The 18,751-nt window shown below is 56.8% G+C and overlaps 1 protein-coding gene across 3 annotated transcripts; it reads left to right on the top strand.

The window, feature by feature from the left end:
* The first annotated feature begins 2,574 nt into the window (after window positions 1–2,574).
* Window positions 2,575–18,267, top strand: TPRA1 (transmembrane protein adipocyte associated 1). 3 transcript variants are annotated; one of them, XM_077857580.1, is made up of 11 exons: window positions 2,575–2,859; window positions 10,932–11,073; window positions 11,234–11,366; window positions 13,778–13,864; window positions 13,965–14,037; window positions 14,144–14,223; window positions 14,763–14,873; window positions 15,030–15,090; window positions 15,287–15,389; window positions 15,473–15,553; window positions 17,581–18,267. In XM_077857580.1, the coding sequence occupies exons 2-11, from the start codon at window positions 10,949–10,951 to the stop codon at window positions 17,822–17,824; spliced, it is 1,098 nt and encodes a 365-aa protein (XP_077713706.1). In that variant the 5' UTR covers window positions 2,575–2,859; window positions 10,932–10,948; the 3' UTR covers window positions 17,825–18,267. The 3 variants fall into 3 exon arrangements, with proteins under 3 accessions (XP_077713706.1, XP_077713707.1, XP_077713705.1); XM_077857581.1 differs by lacking the exons at window positions 2,575–2,859; window positions 11,234–11,366 and adding an exon at window positions 3,712–3,761; XM_077857579.1 differs by lacking the exon at window positions 2,575–2,859 and having other exon boundaries at window positions 14,763–14,849.
* Window positions 18,268–18,751: the final 484 nt, after the last annotated feature.

Here is an 18,751-nt window from a genome sequence, read left to right as displayed (position 1 = left end):
TGGCCAGGACTCTTTGGACTATGTTATGACCACTGGCCTAGGGCAAGGCCATAAATGTGAGTGGCTGTCTTTCCCTGTGAATGTCAGTGGTTCCTGATACAGATGGTCAGATTGCACGCCAGCCCCTGGGTACCTGAGGTCATGCTGCTCCATGCAAGGACACTAGCACGGAAGCTGTCATTGGGGCTACTCCTGGCTTGAGTTTGCAGCAATCCACTACCATTTTCTGTATTGTTTTAAGGTCAGACTGATGCATTAATTAGGGATATGATGGGGCCTATCTCCAATTCCATATGTTTTAGATCTTCATGGGAGCACTAATCTCTGCATTTCTCCTGCTATGTGATATTGTTTTTTTACTTACTGTGTTGCCTGAGGTGGGTGGGTGGGGCAAGTTTCAGGGACTTGCACTTGACCTTCACTTCTGGGAAAACTCCCCTCATACAGACCAAGGAACCATGTGGGCACACTGCCAGCCAAACCCAGAGGTTTATTCAGCCTTGCTGGCTGCTCCTTTGGCTTCGATGGTTGTATGACCATTGCACCTTACTTTTCTTCTGATAGCTGAGCACTGTCATGCTGTTTCTGTCATTTGAAGATTTCCATTTCTCTCAGGGAGCCCTGTTCTGTAACAGCCATGGTTCAGAGAGGATGATCACGTCTGAGCCTGGTGCAGGGCAAGGAAGAGAACTTGAGAATTAGATCCTTAACTACCATTTCTTGACCTTCACTGATACCACACTCTGTCCTGTGTGTAGGGGATACTGCAGTGAATAAGACCCTGACTCTGCCCTGAAGGGGAGGGGATGATATAGATACCCTAAGTTATTCCACAAGTTGAAATCCTGCAGAAACCTACACATGAGGCCCAAAACTCAGAACATAGAATGCAGAATTGTCCCTTGCAATAATAATCAAATTCCTCCCACCCCCCAGAAAGTTTGTACTGTCTGAAAAAAAAATTTACAAAAAAAGAAAGATGGAGGGCAGTCTTTTGGCCTGGTCACAGATTGTCCATTTCTTCTTCCTGGAACATGGTAAGAAGGAAGTTTCCTGCTCCTTTGAGGTTAGGAGTGGCCCAGGACTTGTTTTTGCCAATTAAATGTGAGTGGTAGTAATGCTTTTAGTTTCCTGGCAACTCTAGAAATTGACCCCGACTCCCCCCATAGCCCATTCAGGAAGGCAGGCATCTGTGTGGAGCACAGTCCCTCCCGGCTGATACAGAAACTGTGCACCCCGACCACCGTCCAGGCTGGGAAAGTCCCAGACAAACCAAATCCTGGATGGTCACCAGGTGGTGACGTCCTAACCTTCTCCAGTTTTAGAAGAACGGGGCCAATCTTATTTCAGTCCAACTGTGAAGCAGCTGTGTCATCACGGGGGGTGCGACTTGGGGTTCCTGTGATAAGTGGGTGTCTGCCATTTGCACCAGGCAGGGAGTCAGCCTCAGGATGTTGCAGGGAATGTGACAAACATGGTTTTGTTCTCACTACACTGACAATTCTAGTGGAGGGTGGCTGATGAACTAGGAAGCAAGTAAATGAATATAATCATGTTAGATGGTGCTTCGAAGGAAATAAAGGGGCATTATGTGACAGAGACTGCAGTTACTAGGGTGTCAAGGAGGTCATGTGACACGGAGCCAGCCAGCCTGGGCAGATGCAGAGAGTGGGAGGCAGGAAGGAGCTGGGGATATTCAAGGAAGGGAAACAGAAAGCACCGTGGCTTGAGCACGCTGAGGGTCGGATGGGTGGGAAGGAGGACTCGGACCAGGAGGGCCACCGGGCCAGCGTTAGGGCTGCCCGCAGTGAACACAGCAACGAGGTCAGGAGCGCCAGAATGGGGCAATCAGGGACCCAGAGGAAGGTGCCTGAAGAACTGTGGAAATCCGAGATGAGAGGAGGGGCGGTTCAGACCCCCCGCGTCCAGGCTTTGCCACTTCCTAGGCGTGCGGCTCTGGGCAAGTTATTTAACGTCTCCCAGCCGCAGGTTCCGCCTCGGAAAAGGCGACCACTGAGGACCGCCCTGCAAGGTGGTTGTGAAAACGAGTGCCTGAAACCCGGGGGGCGGTGCGCTCGGACGGTGGACGCGGAGCAGCGCGGGGGAGGCGGAGGCGCTGCCCCTAACCCTGCCCCTGCCCCTCCGGCCGCGGCCAGGTGACCCCCGGTCACTGGTCTTCCGCTCGGACGGCCGCTGCGGGGCGCCGGAGGCGGCGGCCCGCGGAGGTTCCTTCCCGGGCGGCCGGGCGGTCGGCCCCGGAGGAGGAGCGCAGGCCGGCGCCAGGCGCCCGCGGACAGCTGCAGAGCGGCCTCGGCTCGGACGCCCGCGGGCCCGCCCGCCTTCCCGCCGAGGCACGCGACACCTTCCCAACTCCGGGGAGCCTGCCCTCCCCCGCGGGGCCCGCCTGCTGTCTCTTTAAGGGGTCAGCTGGTCGCCCCGCCCCCTCGGGATCTGATTGGCTCCGTCCGCGGCTCGCGGCCTCTTCCTGGTGTAGCTCCGTTTGTATAGGCTCCTGGGGCCTGGGGGCGGGCCTGGATGCTATAAGTAGGGGCTGGGGCTGTTTTCGCAGTTTTGGCCGCACGGGAAGGACGCGCGCGCCTGCTTTCCGGTGGTCGCGGCCGCGGGGAAGGGCTGCCGCTGTCTCGGGGGTGGGGGGCCCGGCGCGCTGACCGCCCTTTCCCGCCCATCCCCGGTTTCCGCGGGGCCGGCTGCCCGCGGCTCTTGCGCGACGCTTCCTGGCCCCGCCGCCGGCCCAGGGCGCTGGAGGCCGGAGTCCCCGGGCCTGTGCCAGGTCGGCTCACTGCGCTGGCGGATGAGCGACCCGGGCGGCGGGGCCTGAGCTCGGCCCGGGGCCCTCAGGTAAGGAGGGGGCCCTCTCCCGCCCCCCGGTCGCCGCGGTCCTGAAGCCCGCCGCGGGGTCGGCCTCCGCCACCGGGTTGCCGCGGCGGGACCAGCGCTCCAGGGACGCCCCCGCCTCTGCCGCGTCCGCAGCCCCTCCCTGGCCGGGAGCTCGCGAGCGCGGAGACGGCTAGTGACCCCTGCGACAGCCGCGGGGCGCGGGGCTGCCGGACCAGCCCGCCTGTCGCCGCCCTGCCCCCGGAGTGACAGCCTCGGAGGGCCCGTGGGGAAGTTTCCGAGGGCCGGGGGGCCCCCGGGGGAGGACTTCCAGGAAGAGGCGACGCGCTCCTGCGCAGCCGCCGGGCCGGCTGGCGGGCTAGAGGGCTGGGGCACCCTGCGGCTCGAGGCCGTGCAGGAGGGGACCTGGGCTCTGCGGCCCTGCGTCTGCGCTGTGCCCCGTCCACGGACAGCCCGGCAGGACCTGCCTCCAGCTCGCTGTGGCCTTCCGCAGCCCCAGAGGGCAGGGGAGCTGGGGTTTACGGGGCTGGGGCTGCCGGGGCTGCTGTTGCAGGAGGGGCCTTCTGGGAGGCCCGGAGCGCAGCTTCCTCTGTGGTGCGGATGGGGCTGTGGGGTCCTGCCAGCGGTCCTTCTACTCCGCAGAGGGCTTGGCTGCACTCTGCTGGAGATTCATCTGTCCCATTCTGACGTTTTGTTGAGAACTTACTCAGTGCCAGGCGCCATTCTAGGGGTTTGGGTCATGAGCACGCCTGGGGTGGGCAGCCAGCAAACACATAAACATGCAGCTAGGGCCATGTCTAATGGAGGCCAAATGCTGTAAAGAAGATACAGGGCAGGCTAGCTGTGAGAGATGGTCAAGGAGGGCCCTGAATGGTAGAGGGGCCAGCCAGCACAAGGGCCCTGAGGTGAGAGGACGCGTAGCAGCGAGGAGAGCAAGGTGGAGGTCAGGGGCTGGAGGATGGAAGGCAGGGGCAGATCAGGTTGGGCTTTGAAGGGTGAGGGAAGGGGCCCGGGTCTTCCCTTCATCCTGGGGGGTTCGGGCCCGGGCTGCTGGCTGGGCACCAGGAGTGGCCTGTCTAGGACTGCATCTACCTCCTCCCACCCCCAAGGCTGAAGGGTGAGGGGTTGGCCTCCGTCCTATGTAGCCTTCTTATTCTGTTCTGGTTCCAGAGTTTAGAAGCCTAACAATCTGCTAGGGGTTGGGAGCACTGAGGGGCCGTATAGCAACTAAGAAATATAACCTCTCTGTTTTGCTCAAGGCTTTCTATCTTCCTGGGGTTTTCCATGCGGTCCTGGTCAATCCCATTGCACAGATGAAAGATGGAAAAGGCTCAGAGAAGGGAGGATCCTGTCCAGGGGCTCCTTGCAGGTCTGGCACCATGTGATTGGAGCCTTCCTGGTGTCCTGCCCCATAGGCTGGCCATGGAGGGAGGGAGGGAGCTGGAGGCCCCAGTGGTGGGTGGGAAGATGGCCTCTGGAATGTTAACAAGGTCAGGAGAGTCCCTCCCAGGTGGAAGAAACAGTCTGTCCCAGTTTCTCTGGTTCTGAGAGGTCTGGGGTTGCCTTAGGCCACTCAGCATCCCAGAAACTCCTCTGAGAATTCCCTTCCCCATCCCTCAAGTCTGGCCTCTGCCCCTTCTTTCCCTTGCCCTCAGCCAGCCTTCCCACCATCTTCTGTCCCGTCCCGTCATCTGTCCCCATGCCTGAGCCTGCGGACCCCTTCCTTCTCTGTTACCGCCCAGGCTTCTGCCCCCAAGCCCCGGAGCTCGCCCTAGGTCGTGGAGGAGAATATGGGGCCAGCGACTTATCCCTTTTGTGCCTCTCCTTTCCCCCTCTGTACAATGGTCGTAAGAGTTCTCTTATGTAGGGGCTGGTGTGATAGGTAAGTGTGTCACCACACGTAACGTGCTTAGCTCTAGGTCTGCAGGTGGTGTGCATTATTTTATTTTATTTTATTTATTTTATTTTATTTTTTTATTTTATTTTATTTTATTTTATATTTTATTTTATTTATTTTATTTTATTTTTATTTTATTATTTTTAATTTAATTTTATTTATTTAATTTTATTATTTTATTTTATTTATTTTATTTTATTTTATTTTAATCATTGCTTTAGTTATTTTACAGTCTTTGACACACACTGGCAATCTGGTATGGCCAAGAGCCTCATAAGCCAACAGTGCTTCTCTGACCAGCAGAGCGGCAGGCCCCAACTGGGATTGTATTAGCAATGTGGCCTGTCAGCCTCTCCCCAGGCCAGCTGGATCAGAACCTGCACGGCCTCAAGACACTCAGGTGGGAGAGGCATGGCTCCAGGCGGAGCCCAGAGCCTTCCATCTATAGGTGGAGAAACCGATGCCCACAGAGGGGTGGTTGGCAAGTCGCCACTTGGGGGCCTGGGCACTGGAGATGACAACCTGGCAGGTGGCTGCTGGGGCCCCCCACTTTGTCCGTGAGAGTAACCAGAGTACTTCCCTCACTAGCTGGGTGGGAGGGCTCAGTGAGTGTGCTCTGCTGTTGCCACCAAGTCGGCAGGAGAACAGTTGGTACTGTCCTTTGAAAGGGGCCCTTGCATTAGGACCAGATCCTTCTTCCCTCTACATCCACCAGGCCCTTGTCTGGGAAGAAAAAAAAAAAAGCAGCAATTATGTTGGTGTGACATCGTGTAGGCATTTATGTTTGATCCTTACAACTTTGTTGCGTAGGTGTTATTTTCCCTGTGATACTCAGAGAGAAATGACTCACACAAGGTCACATAGCAGAGCCAGAAGTGCAACCCAGATCTGCCCAACTCCATAAAATGTGTTAGCTGGAAGCTTTTCATTAGTGAATTAGAGAAATCAGACTCAACAGGACCTCAGCGGAGAAGGGAATTTGTCGGATTTTATAACTAAAAAGGGAGTCCAGGGGTAGGTCTAACTTCAGGTGTGGCTATGTGTCCACGGGCTCACATGAGGGATGTGTTTTCACCTGTCATTCCTCTATGTTGGCTTTGTCCTCAGGTGGGTAGCCATGTGTGGGGTCAAAGTGGTACAGCTCCGTATAATGCTATGACACTTTTAGTGGAAAGGGCATCTGTTCCTAACAATGACAGCAAAAGTCTCAGGGCAGATTCTCACTGGCCAGGGCGGTGGAGCACCCCGATTGGGCAGGCTTAGATCCCATGCACACTCCTCAGAGTTGTGAAGGGCTTGAGTCAGCTGAACCTCAGCTTCATTTATGGACAGAGACCGGGGGAGCTGAGAGTCCCCCCGACTCAGGAAAAATGAGGTGCTTGGACAGGCAAAACCAAATGATGCTTCCCCCTTCAGACTCTCTGCCTGAGTCTCCCCTGCTCCTTGGCCCTGATCCTCCCCACTGGCTTCTTTACATCACAAGGGACCTCTAAGCTTTTCAGTGGCTGCTAGGTGCTTGGCCTGCTCTTTGGGGCCTGCCCCTCCTGGCCCACACTCGCTGCTGGACACCCTGCCCTAGGCCAGAGCTGGCGTTGGGCTGCTGGGGCCAGAAGTTTGCTCCAGGGGCTGTGGAATCTCTCTCCTTTGACGCCAGTCACTTGCGGGTCATCATTTTAGGTTACCAGAAGTCTTGAGGGGTTTCCCACAGCCCCTGCCAGCTGTAGCCTCCCCATGCTCAGCATGGCTGCAGTTCAGACATCAGACCGTCAACAGCTACTTGCAGGTGCAAAGAAGGGGCTTGAGGATGTCATACGGTCAGCAAGGAAAATGTTTCTTGGGAGACTTCCCCCCTATTTCATCACATGCCCTTGCCTAACCTAGCTGCCGGCGAGGAGAACACCCTTTTGGACAGGCCCTCTCCAGGGCACTGTTGGCAGAGGGGAAGACGATCATCCAGTTGGTGAATGGTCCCACAGGCTGCAGGACATTTGGCAGCCGTGGCCACTGTCCATGAGAAATCATAGACAGACTGGCGTGCTATATGCAGGACTAACCTTCTACCTTGTTATCCTGACCTTTGTTTCAATAGCTAAGCCAGAGTCCCACCCCCACAGTCCCGGTGTCAAGCTGGAGCACCCTGTGTGCTGCTGGGGTGTCCAGTACTCTTTCGCATGGCCCCTGCCCAAGGCCACTGGCTTATGGTAATTGAGATTCAGCTTCTGGCCCAGGCCAGGGGCCCCTGCCTGTGCAGCAGAACATCGTGGAGGGGTCCTGGAATAAAATAGCCCCTTGCTAGCTAGGGAGGAGGAGGCAGTGCTTGGTGGGGACACATCAGCAGCATTTGCCTAGCCATTGCAAAATATCCAGCGGCTCGGGCCAGAAGCCACCGCATCCTTGCTCTCTTTCCTCAATCCCTCGGCGTGTCTGTGGGCTGGTCGGGTTGGCTGACCCAGATCCCTCCACTCCACGCCCGCTGCAACCAGTGGTCAAGCCATGTCCTCCCGCTGCCCTGGTACAGTGGCTGCCCATCTCCCTGCCCCCACTCTGCCGCTGCTCTGCTCCATGTTCCACAGGAGCCTGAGTGATTCTCTGCATGGAAATGGGACCCTGTCACCTGCCTTCTTGACACCCTTCTCTCTCTTTTTTTAATTTTTACGTTTTTTACAAAAGATTATTTATTTATTTGTTCACAAGACACAGAGAAAGAGAGAGGCAGAGACACAGGCAGAGGGAGAAGCAGGCTCCATGTAGGGAGCCCGACTTGGGACTCGACCCTGGGTCTCCAGGATCACACCCTGGGCTGCAGGCAGGCGCTAAACCACTGAGCCACCCGGGCTGCCCCATGACACCCTTCTCATTGCATTTAGGATGGAATCACATCGCATGTGGTCATATTGCTGTGTGTGTAACCTGGCCCTGCCAACCCTTCTGATCTCACCTCCAGCCACACTGGCCTGCTTTTTGCCCTTTGGACAGGCCATGCCTGTTTGTATGTACCTCATGGCATTGGCATTTGTTCTTCTCTCCCCAGGTGTGCTCTTTGTCCAGATTTTTCCAAGTCTGATTCTTTTTATTTTTTTATTTATTTTTATTTTTAAAAAGATTTTATTTATTTGATAGACACTGAGCATGCTCAAGTTAGGGGAGGGGCAGAGGGAGAGAGAGGAAGCAGATTTCCCGCTGAGCAGGGAGCCAGATGTAGGGCTCGGTCCCAGGACCCCAGGATCATGACCCGAGCTGGAGGCAGACACCCAACTGGCTGAGCCACCCAGGCATCCCCAAAGTCTGGTTCTTTCTCAATTATTTAGATCTAGTGCACATGTCAGCTTGTCCAATAATCCAGTCCAAAGCAGCACCTCTTTATATTCATTGAGGTTTTGGCTTAGCTGTTGAAACAAAGGTCAAGATAACAAGGTAGATTATTCCTACGTATCGCATGACAGTCTGTGTGCAGGCGATCCAGGATATTCCTGGAGGCCCATTGGGTCTGGGACCCGGACACTCTTTGCTGTGTTATCCTCAGTACATGGTTTCAGTCTTGTGGTCTAAGATGGCTGCTGTTGCTCTTGCCACCACATCCCTATTCCAGGCAACAGGAAAGGAGACTTGCTTGGCCTGAAATTGACCAACTTGTTAAATTAACCACTCATTTCCCATTGGATAAAATTCAGTCATGTGGCCATAGCCAGTAGCAAGGGAAGCTTGGAAAGTAGCCATTATTCTGGGAAGCCGTGTGTGAGCTAAAATCCATGGGCTCCAGCACTAAAGGGGAAGGTGGATTATGGGAACCCTGTATTGTGTTAGTATTGCTGTCTGTATTGTGTTAGTGTTTGTTCCATGCACTCTTCTGTTAACTTGGTTTTCCTGCTGGCTGGCTGCCTCCCCTCCTGGAATGACAGCCTCCCAGGGCAGCTGTGTGCCAGCTCCTAGCCTCATCCCCTGCTCCTAGGAGGCTGCTGCGGGTGGGGGAACTTGTGAGGAATGCCTTTTTTTCTCTGGACGTACTATGTGTTAGGCGCGTTTCCCTCCGGTCACAGATGAGGGTGTGATCCCAGAGCCATCAAGTGGCCTGCAGAGAAGGACAAAGGGATCTGAATCCCAGGTCTCTGCCCACCTGCCTCAGTCCCCGCTCCCTTTTGGCCAGAGGCAGTGCTCACGTTTCATGGCTTGGAACGGCAGCAAGGATGTTGCTGTGTCCCCCGCAGCCCTTGCCCTGGACCTGTGGCTGTTCGGGGCTGGCTGGGGGTCCTTGTCAACAGGGCCTGAGCAGCCTGGCTGCTCCTTGCCAAACGGGAGACATGTGCTCTTGAAGTATAAACAGAACACATCTTTCTAATTTTTTTAAAACTTACTGACAAGTAACCCATACAGAAAGGTGCACAGATCATAGGTGGATGACTCAGTGGATTTTGCCACGGTGAGCACGCCTATGTACACCTCCCCCCGCCCCGATCAAGCACCAGCAGCTGTGGTCCCCTCCGCTCCCCCCATGCCCTCCCTCCTCCACAAAGGTGACCCTCACCTGAATCTTTGCGTGGGGCAGACCACATGTGTGTACCTGTAGCTGGCCCTGCTCAGCACCATATCCGGGAGGCCCTTCCATGGTGCTGCCCACAGCAGTAGCCTGTCCTTTCTTCTCCATCCCACTGTGTACCCAAGCACCGCCATGTATGTGTGTGTACACTGATATGAGCATCTGGGCTCTTGCTAGCCTGGGGCTGTTACAAATGTACCCAGGAGTGGAGATGCCAAGTCATAAGGCCTAATCTGTTCAAGTCATCACTTTATTATTTTTTTAATTAATTTTTTTAAAGATCTTATTTATTTATTCATGAGAGAGAGAGAGAGAGAGGCAGGCTCCATGCAGGGAGCCCGATGTGGGACTCGATCCCGGGTCTCCAGGATCACACTCCGGGCCGAAGGTGGCGCTAAACCACTGGGCCACCGGGGCTGCCCACAAGTCATCACTTTAATGCTAGCATCTATTCTGTCCTGGTGCCATGCCTAGCTTACCTGCCCTGCACCCGCTCAGCTCCCTGAGGAGGTCCCTGCTGCTGTCAGTATGGGCCCAGCTCCTTCTCCTATCCCTGAGAGCCCAGCAGCCTGGAGCCCACCTTGTCCAAGGTGGCTCCCAGTGCCCCAGGCCACTGGCTCTCCTATCTTCTAGGCTGGACTCTATTTTTATTTTTTTTTAAGATTATTTATTTATTTATTCATGAGAGCCTTCAGAGAGGGAGGCAGAGACACAGGCAGAGGGAGAAGCAGGCTCTCTGCAGGGAGCCCAATGTGGAACTTGATCCCAGGACCCCGGGGTCACACCCTGAGCCGAAGGCAGAGGCTCAACTGCTGAGCCACCCAGGTGCCCCTAGGCTGGACTCTTAACCTCTCATTTTGAGGCCCTTGGCCTCCCTGCTGACTCCCATTTCTCCTCGCAGCCCCTATCCCTGCCTTTGCAGACACAGCTCTCTCTGCAGTGGCCCCCTCTATGGTGGTCCCCTCTGTAGTGCCTCTCGTTCCCTCTCCTCTGCTTACAGACTTCCTGTGTATCTCCTTGGCACAGTGCATGCCCCCTGGTCCCCTATTTGTATCTCCCTTTCCAGGGTGGAGCAGAGGATGACAGGGCGGTGGTCCACCGGAGGTGTGTGTGACGCCCCCTCTGGCGCTGGGTGGCTGTGTGATGCACACCATTATCTCTGGGCCCTATATTGGCTGTATGGTCTGGACTCAGGACTGGCATGGGTGGGCTGTAGGAGGTGCTAGATGTCACATCAGTGCCCACTACAGCCTCCAGGGTGGACACTGCTGTTAGCCCCATTCCAGGGGCTCCTCACCCCTCTGCTCCCTGTCCCCTGAGTCCCCAGGATCAGAGGGATGAACTGGGGTCACGCTGAGTAGCTTGCTTTGCTGTGCCTGTCAGAGGGGAAGGCTCCGTTACTGGGGGGTGGCGTTTACTGTTTGGGGGTCATGAGATAGGCCAAGGTAGAGGACTGAGCCCCTGTCTGGGGACTGTGCTATGGCATGTGTGGGAGCCACAGCTCACCCTCTGCCTGCTGTGGGGGGTGTGGCCCACCAGCCCAATGTAGGTCGTGGCTCTCAGGTTCCACTAGGAACCTGGGACCAGAGACCCCACGGCCACACAGCCCTGGCACTCCTCACGTGGGGGCTGTCACTCCCCCAGGGCTGGCTGCTTGTGGGATGGACACCCCGGAAGAGGTGGTCTGGGCCAATGGGAGCACAGCCCTGCCCCCACCCATGGCACCCAACATCAGTGTGCCGCATCGCTGTCTGCTGCTGCTCTACGAGGATATCGGCACCTCCAGGTGAGGTGGCCACGGCCCTGCAGGGCAGGCTGGCTGCGTGTAAGTGGGCTTCCCCCATGCGTGTGGGTGTGCGCGTGTGCATGCCTGCATGTGTGCAAGTGTGGTGGGTGGTAGTCGGGGTGACCTTACCGGTCAGCTGGCTTCTGTGCCCATCTGCTAGGGTCCGGTACTGGGACCTCTTGCTGCTCATCCCCAATGTGCTCTTCTTCATCTTCCTGCTCTGGAAGCTTCCATTCGCTCGGGCCAAGATCCGTGTCACCTCCAGCCCCATTTTTATCACCTTCTATATCCTGGTGAGTTCACTCCAACTGGTGAAAGAAACCCAACTCCAACTGGCTTAGGTAAAAAAAGGGAATCAGTAACTGCTTCTATCTTGAAAACCAGCCTCAGACGTGGCTGGATCTGGGGGTTGATGGACACCATCAGGGCTCTGTTTCTCTGCATCTCTGCTCTTCCTGCCTGCTGTCCAACATAGCCAAGAGCAGCTGTGAGCTAACATCCCGCCTCCCTGCCAGCGCCAGCGGAAGAGGACCTCTGTCCTGGTGCTGCTGGTGGAGACCTAGAAGGTTCCCTCTCACTGGCCCACCTTGGGTTGCTCCCTGAGCCAGTCACTGCGCCCTGCAGGGAGGGTGGGGTCGGTTGAGCCAGACCATGTGGACTGGGGGGGGGTGGTCCCTGGAGGAAAACTGGGGAGTCCTTCATAGAGGGCGGGGGAGGAGATGCTGGCTGCTGGAAGGATGCCCACTGCCACTTCCATCTGTCCATCCAGCCATCCATCCCCACATTCTGTGAGACCTCCTTGGAGCAGACTTCTTGCCTGTTGGGAGGACCCAAGTTCTCATCATTCAGCGGCCCCAATGTGGGCTGCCCAAGGTGGAGGTGGCAGGGCTGTGGTTGAGAAGGCCACCCCAGGAGTGGGCTCCAGGTGCGGGTACCAGCTGTCTGGCTCTGGAGTCCTCCCCTCTGCCTCAGCTCTGGCTCTCTGGGCCCCCTCTTCATGGCCTGGCTCAGCACTTCTCAGAGGAGTTGCCAGTGGGCGAGCAGGTGAGGCTGCAGGGACCCCTTGGAGGCTGCCGGTGGAGGCCCCAGGGACTGGGGGCCACCTGGACCCCCCCCCTGGGTGGGCATTGAGGCCTTCTTTCTTCTCTCCCCCACTTCTCTGACTCGTGACTATATTTATGTAACAGATACAGCAGACAGGCAGATGCCCTTTCTGGCAGAGCGTGGAGTTCGGAGAAGGGGCCCAGGGCCAATGCCCAGGAACATGAGAGAGGGCCAGCACTGCCTCTGCCCTCCTATTTCGGGAGACTTCTTTCTAGAGAGCTCAGGAGACAGTGCTGAGCACAGACTCATGCCGACTGCCCCGAACCTCAGCTGTGCTGAGTGACCTTGGACCCGGGGCTTGGCCTTCCTGTGTCATGTGTGCTGGGCCTGCGTTAGCTTGGGGCACTCCCACTAGCACCACAGAATACATCGTGCGTAGCTCTAGCTCGGTGGCAGCTTGGCATACAGGAGGCACATGGCAGTTTGTTGCTCCTACAACCTGCCCTGTTGAGTGGCGTCAGCCTCCCCAAGGCCTCGACATGGTTTTTGTGGCACAAAGCACAGACCATGTATGGATTTGGACTCTTCTGTTTGTATGTGTCAGAAAACCAAAGTTAAATTCACAGAAGCTGTAGGGAACGTACTGATAGAGAATCTGACAAGTCCCAGGGCTTCAGGCATGGCTGGATTCAGGGGCTCTGGGAGGCTATGGGGGCACAGTCTTTGTCTCCCGCTCAGCTGGAGTCTCTCTGATGGCCATGTCTCTAGCAGTCTCATGCTGGTGGAGCTGGGCAGCCCCAGCAGCTCTGGGCTTGGGCCCCTACCCCCTACCCCCCCCCCCCCCCCAGCCAGCTTCCTTTTCCAGTGGCTGCACCTGGTGTCCTGGCTGTGCCTATTACTAGACTCCCTTGGGTCCCACCCCCCTCTGCAAATCAGGGAATGGCATGTGCCAAAGGGTCAGCCCTGGGTTTCAGGCCAGTCTCTGAAGCCAGGAGGGGGTGTCAGCCCCCTGAGTCATGTGAGCAGTAGGGAGAGGAAGGAGGCTATTGCCAGAGGAAGGGAGTGGATCCTGGGGCGACAAGATCCACCGAAGCTGAGCACAGGCACTTCTGCTAGACGTGCTGGGGCAGCAGCCTTTCCGAGTCCCTGAAGACTTCTTCCCTGCAGCCTCCTCCCCCCTTGTCTTGGAAATAAGAGCGCTAATATGACACTAAAGGCAAGCATGTGCCTAGCCCTTACCAGGTGCCAGGCCTGCTTCTGCTACATGTACTTATCCATTCGCTCCTCCCAACCATCAGATTCAGTAGGTGCTAGTTTTGCCCCATTTCATAGGTGAGGAAGTGGCAGGCATGGAGGTGTGGGTCCTCGGCTGAGGTCAGAGACGCCAGGAGCAGCAGGGTTGGCATTTGAGCCGTCCACAGCATACCTGCTAGCCATTCCAGGGCTGCCACTGAGCCAGGAAACTGAGGCCCGAGAGGGAAGGGCCAGGCCCGAGGTCACCAGCAGTGGAGGATCTCCCCACCTCTCCACATCCCACTCCTGACTCTTTTATTTTGGAATTCTTCCATTCTCAAAGAATCCAAGACTCCTGCAGAGGCCCTGCAATTCCCAGAGGTCTTGTCCCTGACCCCATAATGGCCTCCTCACTCTCGCCCACCAGGTGTTCGTGGTGGCGCTGGTGGGCATCGCCCGGGCCGTGGTGTCCATGACAGTCAGCACCTCGGATGCTGCGACTGTTGCTGATAAGGTGTGGCCGGGCCTGCCGACAAGGGCGGGAGCGGGGGCGGGGCGCTGGGGAGCGGGGTGGCCAGGCCCCCAGGCTGACCCTCTGCCCACTCTGTGTCCAGATCCTGTGGGAGATTACCCGCTTCTTCCTGTTGGCCATCGAGCTGAGTGTGGTCATCCTGGGCCTTGCCTTCGGTGCGTGTGCTGCTGGGGCCAGCGCTCTCCCCGTCCCTCCCTAGCGGGCACCGACCCCAATGGTCACCGGCTAGCTCCCGCTCACTGACCAGCACGTTTCTTCCAGGTCACCTGGAGAGCAAGTCAAGCATCAAGCGGGTGCTGGCCATCACCACGGTGCTGTCCCTGGCCTACTCTGTCACCCAGGTAAGAGGGGAGGTGGGGCAGCTGCAGCTGTGGGGGCCCCGGGAGGAGGCCAGGGGTCACTGAGGGCCATGCATCCACTGCTCCCTGGTTCTGGGCCCGGATTTGAATGTTTATTAGGTGCAGTGCTATCAGACTTTAAATGCGCCTAAGGAATCACCTGGGGTGCTTGTTAACAAGGCAGGGTCTGCCCCTTCACCCCCATGCAGCCCCAAGTCCAATCCAATAGGCCAGGCTGGTTAGGGGAGGATGCCTAGAACCTGCTGTAGTGACAGGCAGCCCAGGTAGGGGACATACAGGTGTGCAGACCCCACTGAGAGCTATACATCTGGAGACTCCTTGCTTAGATGTGACAGGGACTATGTCTTGCCCAGCCCTGTTCCAGCCCTGTCCCAGCCCCAGGAGCTAGGCGGGCAGGGAGCAGGGAACTCTGAAGGCCTGGCTGGGGAGCTGGGCTTGGGGTGGTGGAGAGCTCTGGGTGCTTTGTATCAGGGGCCCCCAGGTGGCAGGAGACTGAGACCCCTCCCCACCTGCTCCCACAGGGGACACTGGAGATCCTGTACCCTGATGCCCACCTGTCTGCTGAGGACTTCAACATCTACGGGCATGGGGGCCGCCAGTTCTGGCTGGTCAGCTCCTGTTTCTTCTTCCTGGTGAGGCTGAGGGTGCCCTCCCTGCTTCCCAGGCCTCGGCACCCTGGGGTGGCTGGATGAGCCTCCGAGCCTAAGGCGGAGGCCTAGATGTCCTGGTACTGGGCTTGCTCTGGGCCCGGGGTCCCCAGCATCCTCAATCCTGCTTTGTGTCTGCAGGTCTACTCTCTGGTGGTCATGCTCCCCAAGACCCCGCTGAAGGAGCGCATCTCCCTGCCGTGTAAGCAGCTGGTGGGTGGCTCTGGGATAGGGCTGGGTGTGGGGCAGGGGTCTGTTTGGACCACTGTGACTCCCCTGCTGCAGAGCCCTTGGTGAGAGGGAGGGTGTCCTGCTGAGGCCCCAGAAGGGTCTCAGGTGACACGCTGGGGATGAAGGGTGGAGGTGAGGGCAGGAGCTCATGGCCCCCTGCCCCCCAGCGCGAAGGAGCTTCTACGTGTATGCGGCTATCCTGGCACTGCTCAACCTGCTGCAGGGACTGGGAAGCGCGCTGCTCTGCGCAGACATCATCGAGGGGCTCTGGTAGGTGGGCCGGGGGCAGGGGGAGGCCAAGCCCGGGCCCCATCTAGAGGGGCTGCTCCCTGACTGCTCCTCCTGCCCTGCAGCTGTGTAGATGCCACCACATTTCTCTACTTCAGCTTCTTTGCGCCCCTCATCTACGTGGCCTTCCTCCGGGGCTTCTTTGGGTGAGTCTTCTCACGGGAACGGGAGTGGGGGCGGGGGGGGGGGGCGTGCAGGCAGGGGGCGCAGGACAGGGGTGGGAGCCAGCACCCTGCTCAACGCCGGCACCTGGTGGTTTGAGGGCCGCGGGCGCCCCCGTGTGGCTGCAGGCAGGACTGCACCCAGCTTCCTGCGTCTGCACATCCAGGGCTTCAGTTTCTTCAGCCTATATTCCCAGTTCAGGGTCAGGTATCTGGCAGGACTCAGCGCATGAAGTGTGTCTCTACCTACACGTGCACACACGTATACGTATGCACACATGCGCGTGCACACACGTATCTACACACGCACTCGTGTGCACACACGTATATACATACATGCAGTGCACACACATATCTACATACGCACACAGGCACATGCACACACGTATCTATGTACATACTCATGCACGTGCACACACATGTATCTACATACACACTCACATGCACACACATGTATCTACATATACATGCACGTGTGCACACATGTATCTACGTACACACGCGTGTACAAACACATCTACATATGCACACACGTATCTACATACGTACTCATGTGCATGCACACTCGTATGTACGTACGCATATATGCACACACGTATGTACGTATTCGTGCACACACGTATCTACGTACACACTTATGTGTGCACACACATGTGTCTATATACGCACTCCTATATGTGCACACACGTATCTCTGCACAGATGCACATGCACACACGTATATATGCATGCACACATGCGTGTGCGCACACGTATTTATGTACTTGCACATGCACACACGTATATACATACGCACACGTGTGTGCACACACGTATATACACACACTCGTGTGTGCATACACATGTATCTACATATGCACTCATGCACATACACACACGTATGTACGTACGCTTATATGCACATGTACATACATACTCATGCAAGTGCACACACGTATCTATGCACTCGTGTGCGTGCACACACATATCTACATATGCATGCACACGCACGTATCTACATACACACTCAAGCATGTGCACACACGTACCTATGTACGCACTCATGCGCGTGCAAATACGTATGTACATACACATATGTGCACATGCATGTACGTACGCACTCATGCACGTGCACACGTCTACGCATACACACATACATATACACATTCCATATGCAACACAAATAGACACACTTTCCCCACAAGAGAGTGTCTATGCAAATTGTTCTACATTTGCTACTTTCCGTGTTAGAATACATTAGCTCATTCACTGGCACCTATTAGGTGTTGGGCACTGCTGCAGCTGCCAGGTACGACAGGGAACAAAGAAGACACAGATCACCACATTCACACCCACGGACTTGAGCTGGGAGTGGCTGGGGAGAGGGGCAGGGATGTGGGGGGTGGGTGTTGTAGGGGAGCATCCGGTGAAGTGCACTTTGGTGTGTTTGGAGGTTTGTTAAGGAGACAGGATGTTAGGGATATGTGGGATGGAGGGTTGGAGCCTGGGCCTCTGAGGTGACAGGAGTGCTGGGTCTGAGGAGATGGTGGGGAATCTGAGGGGGTAAAGCCGAGAGAGGCCATCAGAGGTGGGGTGATGGGCTAGATTGGCTCTCAGCCCAGCCCTGATCTGTGTGGGACCTTGCACATGCGTTCATCTCCCTGGCCTCAGGCTCCTTTTGAAAATTGGGTGCAGTGCTTCCCTGTCAGAGTTATCCTATGGTCATAAAGGCTGCAAGGGTGGAGGTTGCAGCTGGTGTTTGCTGAGCACCTGAGGCCAGAGTTTGCCTCTGTTCTGCCCTCTGCAAAGAGGCTTGAGGTCAGAGTTGCACCCATTTTACAGTGAGGAGCAGGCACAGAAGTCCTTGCCCACACTCACACAAGGGCTGAGTTTTAAAACAAGTCCCATTGGACTCCAGAGTCCAAGCTTTGGGGAGCTCTAGGTGGCCGTTAGGCAGCAAGCCTTATTGTTCAGAGAAGGAAGTCTTCCCTGACCACACATGGGGCCCCCCTCTCCCTCTCTCCTCCCCACCAGCTCGGAGCCCAAGATCCTCTTCTCCTACAAATGCCAAGTGGACGAGACTGAGGAACCGGACATGCACCTGCCCCAGCCCTATGCTGTGGCCCGGCGGGAGGGCCTGGAGACAGCAGGAGCTGCCAGCACCCAGTTTGACTCTGCTGGTGGGGTGGCCTACCTGGACGACATTGCTTCCATGCCCTGCCACACTGGCAGCATCAATAGCACAGACAGTGAGCGCTGGAAGGCTATCAATACCTAAGTGTGGCCACCATGGCTGGAAGGCCTGCGGGGGCTTGTGGAGGGCAGGCTGAGTGTGAAGCCCCTGGTGAGGAGGACGAGGTCATGGGACCTTCTGTGGGCAGGAGCCCACGCCAGCCCTGTCTTGCCCTCTGTGCTCCCAGGTGTCTTTAGCCACCTCTGCTCTAGCTGGGGGCTGCCTCTGCCTTCCACCTTCCTTCCACCTGTTGTCTCCCTGCTCAGCAACGTGGCCCACACACTGATCTCCCAGGGCCAGGCCTGGCTAGGCCAGCTGAGGGCACCTCCTTTCTCCAAAGCCTGGGCACCCAGGACTGCTCTGGCCCTTCTCACCCTTCTGCCTCCTCCCCGTGGCGCTTTGGCCTCCTCAAAGCCCACTCTGGCAGGTGGGCTGAAGTGTGTATATTTTCTTGACCTATTTTTAAATAAAAAACAAAAGGAGCAGGAGGTGCAGCTGTGGAGGTTCTGCAGGAATACTCAGGCCAGTTCCTCTTGGGAGCCTGAGCGCTGGGGCGAGAATAGGCAATGATCAGAGGTCCGGACAGGTCCCTTTGCATCCTGAGCCCTGGGAGGCTCTGGGCTCCTTCGTTTGCTCAGTGGAGGAACCCTGGCCCGTGCACAGGCCCCAGGCTGGCTGCTGGGGAAGTGGCGGTGGAGGGCAGTTGGATTCCAGGGCTCCCATCTCCTGGGCCCCGTTGGAGCAGACAAGATGGATGTGTAAAGTGAACCACGGTTCTGTGAGCTGCCGTCTCCCCACCCTGTTGGGGAGCCTGGGGTTTGGAGTGAGCCCTGCAGGTCCCACCCTTTCTCTGCACCTTCAGCTCTGCCCTCCTGGACAGGCCGCTTCCCCACCCCAGCTCCAGCTCGCCATCTGTAACATGGGGACGAGAAGGCGTGTCTTGCGGGGGCTGGTGTAAAGACTTTAGAAGTA

Source organism: Canis aureus, chromosome 19 (genome assembly GCF_053574225.1).
Source record: "Canis aureus isolate CA01 chromosome 19, VMU_Caureus_v.1.0, whole genome shotgun sequence".
Lineage (NCBI taxonomy): Eukaryota > Metazoa > Chordata > Mammalia > Carnivora > Canidae > Canis > Canis aureus.
Note: the sequence above shows the minus strand (reverse complement) of the source record. Positions and strands in the feature narration are given on the sequence as shown.

Coding starts and splice junctions, on each gene's coding strand:
- TPRA1 (XM_077857580.1), top strand. CDS start 10,949: ATGGACACCCCGGAAGAGGTGGTCTGGGCCAATGGGAGCACAGCCCTG. Junction 14,038..14,143: donor CATCCTGGGCCTTGCCTTCG/GTGCGTGTGCTG, acceptor CGTTTCTTCCAG/GTCACCTGGAGAGCAAGTCA. Junction 15,390..15,472: donor GACATCATCGAGGGGCTCTG/GTAGGTGGGCCG, acceptor CCTGCCCTGCAG/CTGTGTAGATGCCACCACAT.